The sequence below is a fragment of the Jaculus jaculus genome, chromosome 10, assembly GCF_020740685.1.
Source record: "Jaculus jaculus isolate mJacJac1 chromosome 10, mJacJac1.mat.Y.cur, whole genome shotgun sequence".
NCBI lineage: Eukaryota > Metazoa > Chordata > Mammalia > Rodentia > Dipodidae > Jaculus > Jaculus jaculus.
In genome coordinates this window covers 2,816,627-2,832,961 of record NC_059111.1, presented here as the reverse complement: position 1 = coordinate 2,832,961, position 16,335 = coordinate 2,816,627, and the positions used below count along the sequence as shown (strand labels likewise).

General features: G+C 39.7%; 1 protein-coding gene across 2 annotated transcripts in view; it reads right to left on the bottom strand.

Moving 5' to 3' along the window:
* Unc13c (unc-13 homolog C) overlaps positions 1-16,335 on the bottom strand; it is a 583,772-nt gene that overhangs the window by 162,548 nt on the left and 404,889 nt on the right. For both annotated transcript variants that reach the window (XM_045160688.1, XM_045160689.1), the window contains one exon: positions 12,147-12,280. In XM_045160688.1, the coding sequence (XP_045016623.1) occupies positions 12,147-12,280 (134 nt within the window). The remainder of the gene's footprint in view (positions 1-12,146; positions 12,281-16,335) is intronic.

Below are 16,335 nucleotides of genomic sequence, written 5' to 3'. Positions count from 1 at the left end.
TATTTAAAGCATAAGTAGCTCTTAACCAAACCCCTACTGTGTTTCAGGTGCTCTGCCAAGAGCAGATTACATACTGCTAAATAAGAGTCTCCAGCTTCCTGAAGGCAGTGATAGAAGAGTACTGAAAATAAAAAAGCATGCACATGGCCACTTAGCATATTGAACAATGAAAGAGTAAGTGATCTAATGAATTAATTGGCAAATTAGCTGAACAAACATTTCTTCAAATGAAAAGGTAGGAATTGTCAAATATATTAAAAAAAATCACCATGCTTTGCTGTCAGGGAAATGTCAATCAAAATGACATTGAAATATAAAAACAAATGACATTGAGGTTTCAATGTACTGCAGTCAGAATGGATATCACTGTAGTATAGTCAAAATGGATATCATTGTAATAAAGTTAGAATGGATATCACTGTACTGTAGTCGAAATGGATATCACTGTAGTACAGCCAGAATGGATATCATTGTAGTACAGTCAAAATGGATATCACTGTAGTACAGTCAGAATGAATATCTTTGTAGTACAGTTCAAATGGATATCAGTGTACTGCAGTCAGAATAGATATCATTTTAGTACAGTCTGAATAGATAACATTGTAGTGCAGTCAGAATGGTTATCATTGTAGTACAGTCTGAATGGATACCATTGTACTATACTCAAAATAGCTGTCATACAGAAAATAAATGAGAAAAACACTCATGATGGGGAAGGGGTGCTGATATGCTACTAGTGTGTTAAGTAGAAACGTAAATTATTCCAGCCATAATGGGAATAAGCACAGAGATTCCTCAAGAAATTAAAAATATAATTTAAAATCTAGGTTCTGAAATGGAAAACATGGTATGTTTTTCTGAGTCTGGCTTATTTAGCCTAACACTGATTTCCAGTTATGTCCATTTTTCCTGCAAATGTCAAGATTTCATTTTCTTCATAGCTGTATAAAATTCCATTGTGCACGTGCAAATTTAAAATTATATATGTGTGTAAGTTATGAAAGAGGATCAGGAGAGGGGATGAAGAGATCTTAAGGGAGGGGAAAAAGAAAGGAGGATGGGTTGCATGTGATATGTAAAGAGAAGGTAGAAGACAGTGGGGGAAGAAAGGGTCCTAGCCAGAAAGCAGCATCTGGAAGGGCAATAGAGAAAGGGGACAAATTTTATAATGACACAGATGTATGAATATAGCATAGTGATCCCCTTTCTTGTAGACTAACTTAAAATATTAATGCAAGGGGCTGGAGAGATGGCTTAGCGGTTAAGCGCTTGCCTGTGAAGCCTAAGGACCCCGGTTCGAGGCTCGGTTCCCCAAGTCCCACGTTAGCCAGATGCACAAGGGGGCGCACGCGTCTGGAGTTTGTTTGCAGAGGCTGGAAGCCCTGGCGTGCCTATTTTCTCTCTCTTCCTCTATTTGTCTTTCTCTCTGTGTCTGTCACTCTCAAATAAATAAATAAATAAAAATGAAAAAAAAATTAATGCAAGAAGTTAAAAACAGTACTCCTTTCTGATCCAGCTAGACAACCCATGCGTATTTATGTAAAAGACTATGTCAGTTCGTTATAGGAACAGCTGCATGCCCTTGCTTCATGTGGAGTTATTTACGGTGGCCTTGGTGGTAACAGATGAGTGGACAGAAACATGGAAGATGTGCCCAGTGGAGCCTGGCTCAGCCACAGAGACGAATGCACTTAGGGCACTGACAGAAAGATGCATGACCATGGGGCTCATCATGTTAAGTGAAATAACCATTTCCACAACCACAGGTGGCATGCTTCCTCCCATACATGGAAGCTGGGGAAAAATAAGAGTGCATGAAACTTGTTGGGGTGCTTTTCACACTCATAATCTTGGCACTCCAGAGGTCACAACAGCAGGACTGCTCCAAGTATGAGCCTGGACTGGGCTACTGTGTAACGTTCCACATCAAAAAGCAAACAAATTGCACACAACTGAAAGGGGCTCTGAAGCACTGCTAGGGATACAAAAGGAGAAGGGAAAAGGGGCAAGGGAGGAGGAAGGGAGAGAACAGTAATAGAGGGGTAATAGTGCAAGTACATTCAATTCATATGTGGAAATCTCACAATGAAATCTCTTAATATACAAAATTCATACACACTAATAAAAATATTTTCAACTATCAAGCATCATGACAGGTCTTCTAAAGCCAACTACAGAGTGAAAAGACACAATGGAGAAGGAAACAAAATAGCTGTTGTTGGGTCAAGTTTTGGAAAGACAATGGTAATGAATTGCTATTGCCTCTCCTGTCTGTGACAGTGATAGTTTGCAGCAGGCCCAGGACTAATTTCTGCAGTGAAGGGTTTGGAATCTTTGCTGTCAGGCCCAGGCACAGATGGAAAATAGGAGAAAGCTCTAAGTGATGGCATTCACTGGGATCCAAGCTAATAGGACAGGAACAGGGAGGAAGAATGAGAATGAGGTCCATCACAGTGACTGAGGACCTTGAGGACTGCTAGAGGGTGTGAGCAGGTAGGGTTAGGCATCGTTGGGGGCACCCTTCTGGTTCTATTTTCTACTCTATTTTTATGAGAGAGAGAGGGTGGGGGGAGAATTGGCATGCCAGGGCATTAGCCACTGCAATTGAACTCCAGAGGCAATGCGCCACCTTGTGTGCATGTGTGATCTTGTGCGCATGCATTACTTTGTGCACCTGGCTCACATAGGTTTTGGGGAGTTGAACCTGGATCCTTACAGCTGCAGTCAACCTTAACTGTTAAGCCATCTCTTCAGCCCTATTTTCTACTCTTAAGATGATGTGGTATCATGAAACGTGGCTACTATCAAAATGGGCACATTTTGTGTGTGGATGATGGAACACAATAAAGAAAAGTGTGTAAGAATAAGCCACTATAGTCATTTAGTGATTAGCTGAAGGAAGGAAGATTCATATGCATGTTTGAAGAAAGATAAAGATTAACTGTTGAAGACAGAAACTGCTTTTACTCCAGTTAAAGGTTCCAATTATCACAAGAAAAAACTTCCAGTGACTTCTAAAATATTTTCTTTAATCTGGAAGTTTTAGTCAGATAACTTCAAATTACACATAAGATTTTGTTCTCAGGTTTTCACAGATAGATAAGAACTGTTGGGTCTCATTTTCATTCTCAGAAAACTGTCCTCGGCATCTCAAGGAGACTACTGAATCTGTAACATGCCAAAAGCTCAGCCAAAAATAAAATCACCATGGAAAATGAAAAAAAAACACACAGGAAAATTCCACACAACCTGTACAAAGGCAAGGAGATGGTATTGTTACGGAAAGAAGTGCTATCCATCTATAAGAAAAAAAGATGAATGCTACAGAAGAGGTTAAGGGAAAATTAGAAAAGAAACAGAAGTTTAACAAACCTCAAAAAAGAGCCATTCACCTTATCTCACAAAAAATTTCCAACTAAACTGAGAATAAAGGCTAGAGGCCGCAGAAGTGATGAATACTGGGCATTTGGGGGTCTGGTCCCTTTGTCTCCTGTTTCTTCTTACGAGTATCAATGTCTGCTTTGATGCAGCTCTTTTTCTGCATTCTGGGTCCTTCCTATGGTGTCATATGACTTGGTGAAATACCATGCAACTATTAAAGAAAACAAGGTAGAACAGCTTGAATTGACACGAATAAATGTTTGCTGGGAAGAATGAGCAAATTACAGATTCATTTATATCATATGTTCTGATAGTGCATAAAATTGCAACATAAAAGTCAACACTATTAAGTCAATTTCTATAGTCACATGTGCAGGCAAAAATTATTTTAACTTTGTATTCTTTCATTTTTTCACTGAGAGTTATTTTGCCAAATAGTAATTGGTAAACCCAAATGAAAGGGAAACCAGATGATCATAATCTGGAAAGAAACTCAAAGAAAAAATCTTGCACTTAGATTTTATTTGTTTTTCTTCATAAAACGATGCATAAGCATTAGAACTTTTATTCTCTCCTTTATAGAGCCAGGTGATGCTGATTACTGTTGTAATTGTGAACATATTTCAAATTCTATTTTGAAATAAAATCAATGGGAGCTTTATCATCTTTGTAAGTTCTTTTAGAAATGAGTAATATTTCTTTCTCACCAAATCTTTATTTGTTTTTGCTATCCCCACTTTGCCACTGAGGAAGCTACTTAGGATGGGAGCCTAGAAAATTCCATGGTGAAGGGGTAATGGTATTTAATAGGAAGGGTTTAAAATATATATTTAGAGAAGACATAAAGGTAACTATGGAAACATTCACCTAAGACTTAGGAACATTGCAGATTAAGAAATGCAGGCTGGGGCTGGGGATGTAACCCGTGGTAATATATGCATGATAGGTACAAGCCCTTGGGCTCCATCATCAGCACCTCAAAGAAAAGGTGATTAAACAAAAAAGTAAACTAGACCATAGAATAAATCAATGGCAATGTGTTGTTTTGTTTTAGTATGTGCACGTGTATGTACATGTGTTCATGTATGTACAGGTGATAATATTGTTTCAGTTTGGGATGGGCTTAATATTACCTATTGGTATAAAAACAGCCTACAGTGAGGAACTGCAAAGTCTATTTAATTTAATGCAGGTTCTTATGAAGTCCATATTTTTATATTTTATTTTACTACCTTTCTTTGGTACTTTTGCTGCATTTGGGATAGCCTAGGAATATACTTCTGAGAGTGTCTGTGGGTGTTTCCAGAGAGGATAATTGAGGAGGATCATCTACCCTAACTGTGGGCAGCACCAGCCGCTGGGCTGGGGCCCTAGACTGGATAAAAAGGAGAAGATGAGCTGAGCACCAGTGTTCATGTCTCCGCTTCCTGACTGTGGATGTAATGTGACCATCTGTCTCATGCTCCGGCACCCACGACTTTCCCACCTAACCTTGAATTGTGAGGCGAAATAGATCCTTCCTTGATTGCTTTAGTTAAGTATTTTGTCACAGCAACAAGTAAGGCTACTAAGATACCCGTGAACTGAGAGCTACTATAGTTACCCACCTCTGCCACAACCCATGGCTTCCTCCTCCTCCCTTCCTCCTTCTATTTACTTTTTCAATCAGCAAACACAATTTTGGGTGTCACTGCAGCATTTTTATGCATACTTTATTTCTGTTGACCCTCTTTCCCCGCATTCCGGCCCCCTGCCATGTCCTTCCTGCTATTCCTGTCCTTCCCCCAGTGGAGCCTGGTCAGCTTTCATGCCTCAAGCATTCTAAGATGTTGTCTTTCCCTTTCCCTCTCTTGTGCATTCTTACTTGGCGGTGCCCAAGGACTCTTCCTATCTCTTCCAATGCCACATTCTCAACTCAGGCTTTTAAGGAATGGCATTAGCCTGTCAGCTTATCTCTTTGTCCCCTCCTCATGTGTCTGCTGTATTACCAGAGGACTCATCTTCCATAAACACAAACCATGAGGTTCCAAACCACTTCCTTCAAACCACCAATGGCGGGTGATGCTCATTAGTTTATAACCCTTTCAAGTCTTTTGTATGACTATCCTGTTTGCTGAGCCCAAAAGTCACTCGTTCAACTCCGTTTCCTGACACTGAATTTGCCATCTGCTAGCCACCATGCCACTTTTGAGTTCTTGTTAAGATACGCCTGTGAGCTCACATCTTCTGATCCTTTCTGTCCCTCCTCATCTCTCTCAATCTCATTTCCCTTCCTTTCCCCTTTCCCCTTTCCTTTCTCCTCTTTGTCTCCCCTTCTTCTTCCCCTATTTCTCCCTCCCTCCCTTCCTTCCTTCGTGTGCATATAATGTGTATGCATGTGTACATGAGTGCAGGTTGTGTGTGGAGGTCAGAAGTCAACCTCAGCAGTCGGTCCTCACCGTTCACCTTGTTTGAGGCAGGGTCTCTGATTGGTTATTGGTATATATCCCAGGCTAGTTGGTCTGGGAGCTTCTGGGCATTCTTCCATCTCTGCCTCCCATGCTGCTATAGCAACATGGGCATTACATAGCCTGGTGCTACTGTATCCAGCTTTAGTGGTTTGGGGATCTGAACTTAGATCCTTATGCTTGTGCAGCAGTTATGTTAACCACTGACCCATTTCTCCAGATTCCTCTCAGTTTCTTGTTAATCCTTACACCATTTATTCCTCAAGAACACATTCCAATTATCCCTTTCTCTAAACTCTTCTGATGCACTCAGAAAGAATTAGCTATAACGAGGTATCTTTGGAGCTTAAGAGCAAAGAAAGGTGTCGGCTCACTGAACTTCTGAAGAGTATTTTGTGCTGAATGCCATTTGATTCTTGCACAGGATCTAACTTTCTATTACTTTTTATTGACATTTTCTTGAGATTTTAGAACTGATGAAAACTACAGGACTAAGCCAGGCATGGTGTCACATGTCTTTATTTAATCCCAGCACTTTGGAGGCAGAGATAGGAGGATCTCCATGAGTTTGAGGCTACCCTGAGACTACACAGTGAATTTCAGTTCAGCCTGAGCTAGAGTGAGAACCTACCTCGAAAAAATAAACAAACAAACAACAACAACAACAACAAAAACCCCACAGGAATATTCTTCTCTCAGCAATTTTTGTCTAGCATTACAATATATCTCTTTTGATAGGCTTCAAGTTATGCTACTCTGATACCTGGGATATTAATATTTTAGTGAGGGAATTTGAAAACGTGTATGTTCAGGAAGGACTTTCAGGACTCCCTTTGTGCAGGGAGAAGAGTGAGCCCTCACCCGGAGAGAAGAAGAAGCATCATAGTCTCTGAGGACTCAGGAGTCAAGAGAAATCAAAGAGAGTGAGCTCGCCCTTTCTCCTTGACCACACTGGCACTGTACTGAGACGGCCTCACATGCTTCCCTGACTCTCTGCTCGTCACCTCTTGCATCAAAACACTCAGATTTAATGTCTTCTTCAGACCTTCCTTTCATGATGAATGCTTCCAAGCCACAGAGAACTTACACTAATAACTCTGTGCACTTTTCTCTTGTCACTCAGCCTTCTTAGAGGAACTACAGCAAGAGCTCAGAAAGTCAAAGGAAGAAAGATTTCTCCTCTCCTGAATCTCTCTCACCTAGAATCTCTCCTTTGTCTCTTTCTGGAGGGACAGGGTTTGTTTTAGTTTATAGTTCCAAAGGGTAAGTCCTCTCTAGTGGGGGCAGCATGGCTGGAATAGCACATCCTCCCATTGGCAGGGCGGGTGCAGAGATGCTAATCTCACCTAGCATGTCTTCACCACCAAACCACATGAGTTTTGTCCGTGAAGTCATATCTATTCCCTCCCACATGCCTTTAGTATCTCTAGAGGCCAAATTATAACCTGGTGACATAGGCAAACTATCAGTTTCCACAATAATATATATTACCCCTTCCTACTTTCTGACAAAAAGGAAGAAAAATGCATAACCATAAATGATATACACCAGATGAAAAAATGACATCATTGCTTCCTGACAAGAGTCACCACATTTTTTTTGATAACATAGTCTTTCTAAAAGTACTGAGTTACCATTAGTTAACTTTTAAGTGTATAGATTTTAAGAGGTCATAAACAACCCCAACCCCATAGTAGTGACTTTTTGCAGTGTTACTTTCATTCAATGCTGTCGTTGGGGCTAGCTATGAAGTTTTCACTACATATATATTTGCCAGGAGTTGATTTTCCATAGTTAAACACACTTTTATCTATTTCTTCTACCAACAGTAGTTAGTTCCCATGACTACACCTTTGTACCATCCAAAAGGCAGAGATCTGATTTCTCCTCTGCTATTTAACTAATTTATCTCGTAGAGCAATTAGTAGTTTCTTAAAGACTCAATTACCTCATCTGTCAAGGGGCTGATAATTGTGAGAGTTAGGAGTTCATCTAGGGCTGGTGTGGTTAGAATTGAATGAGATTTTATGTGTAAATATTCTGTGCCATTGCATTATGAGCAGTCAACACCTGAAAGTGGTATGATAATGAATTTTAAGTATAAATGAGACATCAAGGAAAGTATTGTGTGGATGACATTGAAAGTAATTACCATGGAAAATGAGTGGAAGTATATATTTATACTTGCTTGGCTTTGGTCTCCAAGAAAAAAAATAGTAGAATTAATAGCAATAAACTTGATTGCAGAGAAAATTTTTATGGACTCAGGAATAAACTCATTTTACAACTTCAGAAATCCCAGTGGATACTCTGACAATTCATATGCTAATTAGAAACATATTACAAACTGTGACAGGAACAGGACTGTAAGATGTAATAACTTTCCTGAACAGTTTCCTCACCTTACTGCCTATTATTGTGTATATTTGAAAGGTTAAGCAACTGTACACAAAGATGGCAGACCAAATGTTCACCTTTCTCATCTCATAAAAATTATTTATATTTAAAAGTGAGAGCTGGGAGTGGTAGTGCACACCTTTAATCCCAGCACTCAGGAGGCAGAGGTAGGAGGATCGTCTTGCCATGACTTCAAGACCATTCTGAGACTACATAGTCAATTCCAGGTCAGCCTGGGCTAGAGCAAAACCTAACCTTGAAAAAGAAAGAGAGAGAGAGAGAGAGAGAGAGAGAGAGAGAGAGAGAGAGAGAGAGAGAGAGGGAGATAAAAATTACAACAAGGATACCAAACTATGGAAGACTGAATGATAATCTTCTATCATATAGACAAGCACACATACATTTAAATTGCCCCTTCTTATCCTAATTGGTATCCTTATCCTCTTAGCAATGGAAAACCCATTTTTTCCTTGTCACTGTATTGTTAATTTAACCTGATCTATAATTTAAAAAGAGGATACTTATTGAAGTAACTGATCCATGCTACCATCATGAGAATGTCTCCTGCTACTAATGTGTAGCAATTAATACAGAGCATAAATGTTTTAAACCTCCAATCTTATGAGACACAACAATTTAATAAACCAATTTATTATCTTGCAAATCTCATTGTGAAATAGGGAAATCATGATCTAACATAGCCACGTTTGATGATTCTGATTCATTAGTCATAACAGATAAAATTAGAATCCATTAAATGTGAAGTGTTATTTTGATATGCAAAATATTTCTTTCAAGAAAAAGAGTGTTCATTGGTACAGAGGCGTGGGCAGTGTTCCTGAGTGCAACCAAAACTTCGTCATAGTTGGTATTCAACAGCCATTAGCTTCCTGGGCTCCTTCACATTATATTAAAGACGGTTTCTGTTATGTTATATGCTTTGTATTTAAGAACACTTGACATACATTAGTGCAATTCTTCACCATTCATGTGAACAGAGAAAATTGACAAAATGATGAATTTTATTAAGCAAGATTCCATTAGTAAATTATAGAATAGACTTGCAAGTTGAAGCTGAATTGAGGGGAAAGTAAAATATGTCTTAACATTCCAATTCAGGCTGAAAACCAGCAGATGCCCTCCCAGGGAAGCTCACCTAACTGATCACTTCCAATGGAGATGAGCTTTCTTTTGCAGACTGGTTCCCTCATACCTTAAAACAGGCTAGTCACTCCTGCTACTTAAAGCCAGTCATCCCTTTCCCCTTTTTTCTCCTTACATGATTTTATAGCTCAAGGCATTACTTTTTTAAAAAGTATTTTCTTTTTACTTATTTAGTTGACAGAGAAAGAGGGTGTGTGGGGGGAGATAGAATGGGCGTGCCAGGGCCTCCAGCCACTGCAAAGGAACTCCAGATGTGTGCAGCCCCTTGTGCATCTGGCTAATGTGGGTCCTGGGGAATAGAATCTGGATCCTTTAGCTTTTCAAGCAAATACCTTTACCACTAAGCCATCCCTCCAGCCCTCAAGGCATTACTTTTAAGAAACTTGAATCTTTAAATATATATTTAACTTTAGTATGAAAAAAAAATTTGGAATGGGTCTAGGTTAATGACTGAAATGAGCATTTAATAAGATAATGTATCTACTGGCTATGGTAAATAAGATAGAGTGGGTCCAAAGTAGCTTAAGTAACATTGTGTGTTGTGCCTGACTTAATAATAAAGGGAGTTAAAGGAGTTCAGATGATTGGTTCTCAGAAATTCCAGATTTGGAGATTCAGTAGCGTAAATCCTCAGGTTCATACTGTGGGACAAGATGAGAATGACATTATGACATACCTAGTCAAAGTAGAGACACCAGGCTTAGTAGGTCTTGCTATGCATTATGTTTTAGAATCCTGGCAATGGTTAGGTTTTGCTTATCAATTTTTAAAATATAAAAAAGTCTATTAGAAATAGTAAACTTTCCCAGGCCTCACAGAGCTTACTGTGTCTCACTGAGAACATCAGAACATTAGTGATATAGTAATCAGTCAGCTAACATAACTTTTGTATACTTAAAATAGTGCCTCTTGGGCTGGAGAGATGGCTCAGTGGTTAAGGTGCTTGTTTGCAAAGTTTAAGGATGAAGGTTTGATTCCCCAGTACCCACATAAATCCAGATGCCCAAGGTGGGGCATGCATCCGGAGTTTGCCGTGGCTAGAGGCCCTGGAGTGCCCATTCTCCCTCTGTCTCTGTCAAGTAAATGAATAAAATATTAAAAATAGTGTTTATTTTTATTTTTATTTCTGCATTCATGTATTTTAAAAATATTAAGATGAATCTGGGTGTGGTGGTACACTTTAATCCCAGTACTTGGAGAAGCAAAAGTAAGAGAATCACTGTGTGTTTGAGGCCAGTCTAGAACAGCATATACAGTGAGTTTCAGGACAACCTGGGCTAGAGTGAGACCATACCTTGAGAAAAAATACCAAAATGCTTCATAAAATTATAATCAAAAATTTTAAAATATTTTATTTGGGCTGGAGCAATGGCTAAGCAGTTAAGGTGCTTGCCTATAAAACCTAAGGACCCCGATTTGATTCCCCAGAACCCACCTAAAGCCAGATGCACATGGTAGCACATGCATTTAGAGTTTGTTTGCAGTGGCTAGAGGCTCTGACATGTCCATTCTCTCTCTCTCTTTTTGCTTCTCTCTCTCTCTGCCTCTCTCTCACACATAAATAAATAAAATACTAAAATATATTTTATTTATTTGGAGAGAGAAGAGAGAGAGAGACAGATAAGAAAGAGAGAGAGAGAGAGCGAGAGAGAGAAAGAGGAGAGAATGGGTGTGCCAGGTCCTCTAGCTACTGCAAACACTAGATGCAAGCACCACTTAGTGCATCTGGCTTTACATGTGTACTGGGAAATTGAACCCCACTCATTAGATATTGCAGGCAAGCACCTCAACCATTGAACAATTTCTCCAACCCCTAAGATTTGTTTTAAGGGTATAAAAATGAAAGACAGGTGATGCTATAAAAATGAGATTACACTGTCTTGACCAGGAGTGAGAGCGAGAAAGAATGAACCCAATTCTGACAGGAAGTCGGGATCTATTCTTTGTTCTGTTTCATGGTTTGCCTTCACCCGCTGCCCTTGCTGTCCAGATCATGTGAGGTCTCACCAGCGTGCCAAGTTCCCACACTGTCGACCAGGCTTGCAGCCCATTAGGATCCCTGCAGTTTCAGTATATCCTGAAGTGGAATTGGGCCTGGAAACCACCTAATAGTATTTCTTTATTTTACATGGAAGAAAGCTGAGATCCCAGAAAGTCAGATAGTCTGCACATGCCGTTTTGAGAAGGTGATGATTTTAAAGAATTTTAGAACATCTGTAGATTTACTCCTGCTACCTCATTTTGAGGCACAGATTATAAGTTGAACTTGCAGAAATGAATTTGTTCTATTACTGAGTATTACTGTAAAGTTATTATATACAATAACAATCTTGAAAATGCATTCTCTTTTATTGGCCTAATCGTCATTTTTAAGAAGCCATAAAGCAAAATCAAATACTATTTTTATAACATTTTTTTTCTAACTTCTGTGTGAAGTACTTTTCTTTTTTTTCCTTTTAGGATAGCTGGAACAGTTATGAAAGGAGACAGGACTATTTCATATCAAATAAAAATCAAATCTTGGGAAACACTGGCCTCATATAAACAGCTACATTGTATGGGGATTAAATTAAAAAAAATAATGATAACGCTTGTCACTGATTGATACTTACTGGTAGAATTTTAAAAATACTATATACTGTTGCTTAATTTAGAAAACATTTGTCACTGCTATTAGTTCTAGACTTTACATAAACTACACATATGTTTAGCTTTAGTGGAATCAAACCCGCTGATTTCCTGAAGCAGTGTACTTACTGGTTCAGGACCGGCGTATAGGCAGTTCTGTCCTCGTCGATGATAGTAACCATCAGCGTGATCAGTTGTGTCCAGAAGTCCAAGTTCTTGGTGGTTGGTCCCTGGTCCTCCCGAGGAACGTCCCGCTTCTTACTCTACTCCCATGGCATGCCACATGCAAGAGAAAAGGGCACAGGAAGGACCTGAGTTCCACGCTACTGTCCAACAAGAGGATAAGAGAAAGACGATGAGAGAAAGAGAGGGAGAGGGAGAGGGAGAGAGAGAGAGAAAGGGAAGAAAGAAAGAGAGAGAGGGAGAGAGAGAGAACATTGAATGGAAGAAACTCATGGTGGACAGGCTCCTGTTTCAATCTCTGATTTTGATTTGGCTTCTGCCACTCTTGTTCCATTCCACTGTGTAGGTTTCTGCTCCCTATGAATACTGTAATTCATGATTCACAACCTCAAGAATTGTTATCACATACATTATTCCTTCTTTTCAGCTTCTTCTGTATATAGAGATCCAACTTGCTGGACATAAAGATTGTGTGTGTGTGTGTGTGTGTGTGTGTGTGTGTGCACATGCATGTGCGATAGATGAATTCTAGATAGTCTGTCCAAAGTCATGGTGGAAGTTAGTTTTCAAAACTCAAAGAATCCTAAAAACAAAACAAAACAAAAACAATCCATAAAATCCTACAATGTATACCTGCTACATGAATTAGCTGGAATTCCCCCAACCAGTCTACAACTTTGTTTAACTCGGTTTTTTTTTTTTTGGGGGGGGTAAATTTACTTATTTCTTCTTTCTTGCTCATTTTAATCACATTTGAATCCTTTCCAAGTCAGCACACTGTCTGAATTCTTTAATTATGACATCTGGAAGGCAGGGTGGCCTGGGATGATGGGAACACACTCTGACTGACAGAGCACAACCCCAACCTTAGTCTACTCACATACGAGCTTCACATTTCAACACCGGTGGTTCTTTCCAACATGCATGTACACTTTTTGGGTGATTTATTTTGGTAAGCATCCTTCATACAGCCCTTGTTTTATATTCAGTTTTTTAAACATTTTAATTATTAATTTGTGTGTGTGTCACTGAGAGAGAGAGAGAGAGAGAGAGAGAGAGAGTCAGGGCCTCCAGCCACTGCAAAGGAACTCCAGCTGCATGTGCCACTTTGGGCATCTGGCTTACATGAGTCCTGGGGAATCAATCCTAGGTCCTTAGGCTTTGCAGGCCAGCACCATAACTGCTGAGCCATCTTTCCTGCCCTACATTCAGTTTTTAAGTGCGGGAAAAAAGTACAGGCAGAAATTGTTTCCACCTAAGTATATGGCTCATATGACTATTTTTGTTGAATCATTTTTCTAGTTTCATAATATCTAAAAAGAACCCTCAACTTGTAGCTCAGGAAAAAGACTGATATAAATTATACGTTGTATGTTCTGTATCTAACTGCCATGTCTTCTATCAGGAACAAAAAAGTCAGGCATCCTTTGCTGAATGGTGTAGCTTCATGTCTTCCAATGTCAATCAAGATATGGAACTATATTTATATGAGTCACTTCCCTATTGCCATTCTCTTCTACAAGTTAATGTATAGGGAACTGGAGAAAGAGCTCAGAGGTTAAGAACACTTGCCACTTTTGTATGGGGGGGGGCCTGAGAGGCCTGAGAATGCCTCAGTTTTACTCCTCTGTCAGGAAGAAAACTGGAGAATCAGTAGAGTCACTGACCTAGCATCAGAAGCTCTGGGGTGAGGAAGAGAACCTGTTTCAAGGAAATATGCACGTGAGTGATAAGGAAGGACACTTAAAAATCTCTTTCACCTCAATGTGCATGTGCTGTGCGCACCTGCAAACACACTCATGTATACTTCACTCCACATACAGTCCACACATGCACAAAGGTTAAGAATCTAGCCCCACACTACATTCACTTATTACTAGATACGTCCGTGCACAGACCTCTCTGCTTTAGGGATATGTATTCCCCTGGGTGCTCCTGACAGCTATTAATTTACCTTTATGTTCAAAATGCATCAGAGGTTAAAACTGACAGAGCTAAATTAAGGTGTTAAGAAAGCTAGTGGTTGGCAGGAGTGACTTCAAGTGGCCAGAATGAGGGGAGGCAGTTTTCAAGTCTGTGGAGCACGCCCATCTGTCCTGAGAAGCACAGGACCTCCCGGGCTGGCATCTCCCTCAACCCCTGAGCTACTTACTTCAAGGGAATCAGCGCATATTTAGGCACAGAGATGGAGGTACTAATATCAAACTTGGCCATCTTTCTTTTTTCAGTTTATGTGAATGTGTTACACGTGTGTTCATATATGCATAAGCGTGCGTGTGAGCTGGTGCATATGCACGTGTGTGTGAATACCTGTAGAGGCCAGAGGTTGACGCCGGCTATCTTCTTCCATGCTGTCCCCTTTCTTTATTTACTGAGGCAGGCTTTTACTGAATCCATAACTTGCTGACTGTGCCTCCTGAGCATGGGGATTAAATTCAGGCCAACACACTCACCTGGTATTTATGTGGGTGCTGGAGATCTGAACTTTGGTCCCCATGCTTGCACAGCAAGTGTGTTTTCCACCAAACCATTTCCTAATTCCCTGGATTAGTCAATTGTTAATCAAATTTTGTCTTTATTTTGTGAATAAGAGTTTATTGTTGTCATGGTAATGAAGTTATTGAGTTATACTAAAACCAACAGATTTTTCTTTCTGAATGCAATATCTGAGCAACATGGTAAATTGCATAAGCTATAAATCAAATTAGTTCTCATGGTCATAGTGGACTATATTAGGAAACTATTATTAACCACCACGGCATGTACATGGTCCAACCAGCTATCTTACATATTTTAACCAGTATGATTAATGAAAGAAAATTACTCTAAGCGATCTGATGTCACCACACGTATTCTGCAAAGAGTGATATAGGAAGGAGAGTCCGAAGCACACTAACCGTGAAGTCCTTTCGGTGTCACATACTAATTTCCCATCACTCCCTTCTTAATGGCACTGTAGGATTATGGATGGTACATAATTTGTTTTTGCATCCAATTCTGTATATTACATCACATTAAACCAACCTGGATGCTAAATCATTTTATACGTTACACAGTACAGTAGCGTAAATCAGCCTTTCCTACTTTTATAGACTGCATGATTAAAATACAAGGGAGATGGCTCAGCAGTGAAAGGTGCTTGTATGCCAAGGTTCAACCCCCAGTACCCATGTAAAACCAGGCATACACTGTGGCACATGCGTCTGGAGTTTGTTTGCAGAGGCAAGGAGTCCTGGAACACCCATGCTTTCTCTATCACACCCACACAAATAAACAAATGTAGATGATTTCAAACTTCAAAGTATTTTAAATTATGATAATGTATTATAATATTTATTCAGTTTCTTCAAAATTAAATTTTACTAAGTAATACTTTATTAATATCTCGGAAATCTACCAAAGACTTGGCCTCATGATTAGAAAAATTAAGGTAATAAATGGTAGTAGACACTTACGAAAGTTACTAATACACATGTTCATTCTTCCTGACACTCACGTATTAGTACTTATCATAAACAGGAAATGTAGTAACTATAGATTTATTAGTTACAAAATGTTACAGTGTTTATGAAATGTGAGGGTGAGCTACTTTGGAGCTAAAGACACCTCCTTCTTTGTAAAGTACCTCAACCTCAGGTCTTGTCTTACACCAACAGATCAAAGGCTAGTGCAATGTGTGGATGGAAGGCTGGGATTGAGAAACCAGAAAGAGAAGCGGTCTCCAATGCGACCACTGATCGAGAAAACATTGCCAAGACAGAAAAAGTGTAGCTTCACTCTATTCTGTCTAAATGGCAGCCCAGTGGCCAAGCAAAATTAGCCACGACCTGATATTACAGGTTGCATCTTGAGAACTACATGAAGGTGACTTTCTGGCAAAGTGACATACCCTTCCAAAGCAGGAATGCTCCCAATTAGGGCCATCTCCCCACAGCCCAGTATACCTGAGGTGTGAGACCAGACTAGGATACTCAGTGAGACCTTGTCTCAAAAAAATATGGCAAGTTCTATGTTATCTACAACTTTTTTCCCTATAGGTTTTCCTCACTTCATAAAGGAAGGGAGGGGAGAGGGAAAAAAGGAGGAGTGAGAAGGGAGAGAGGCAGGAACCCAGGGGTGTGCTTGAACCTACATC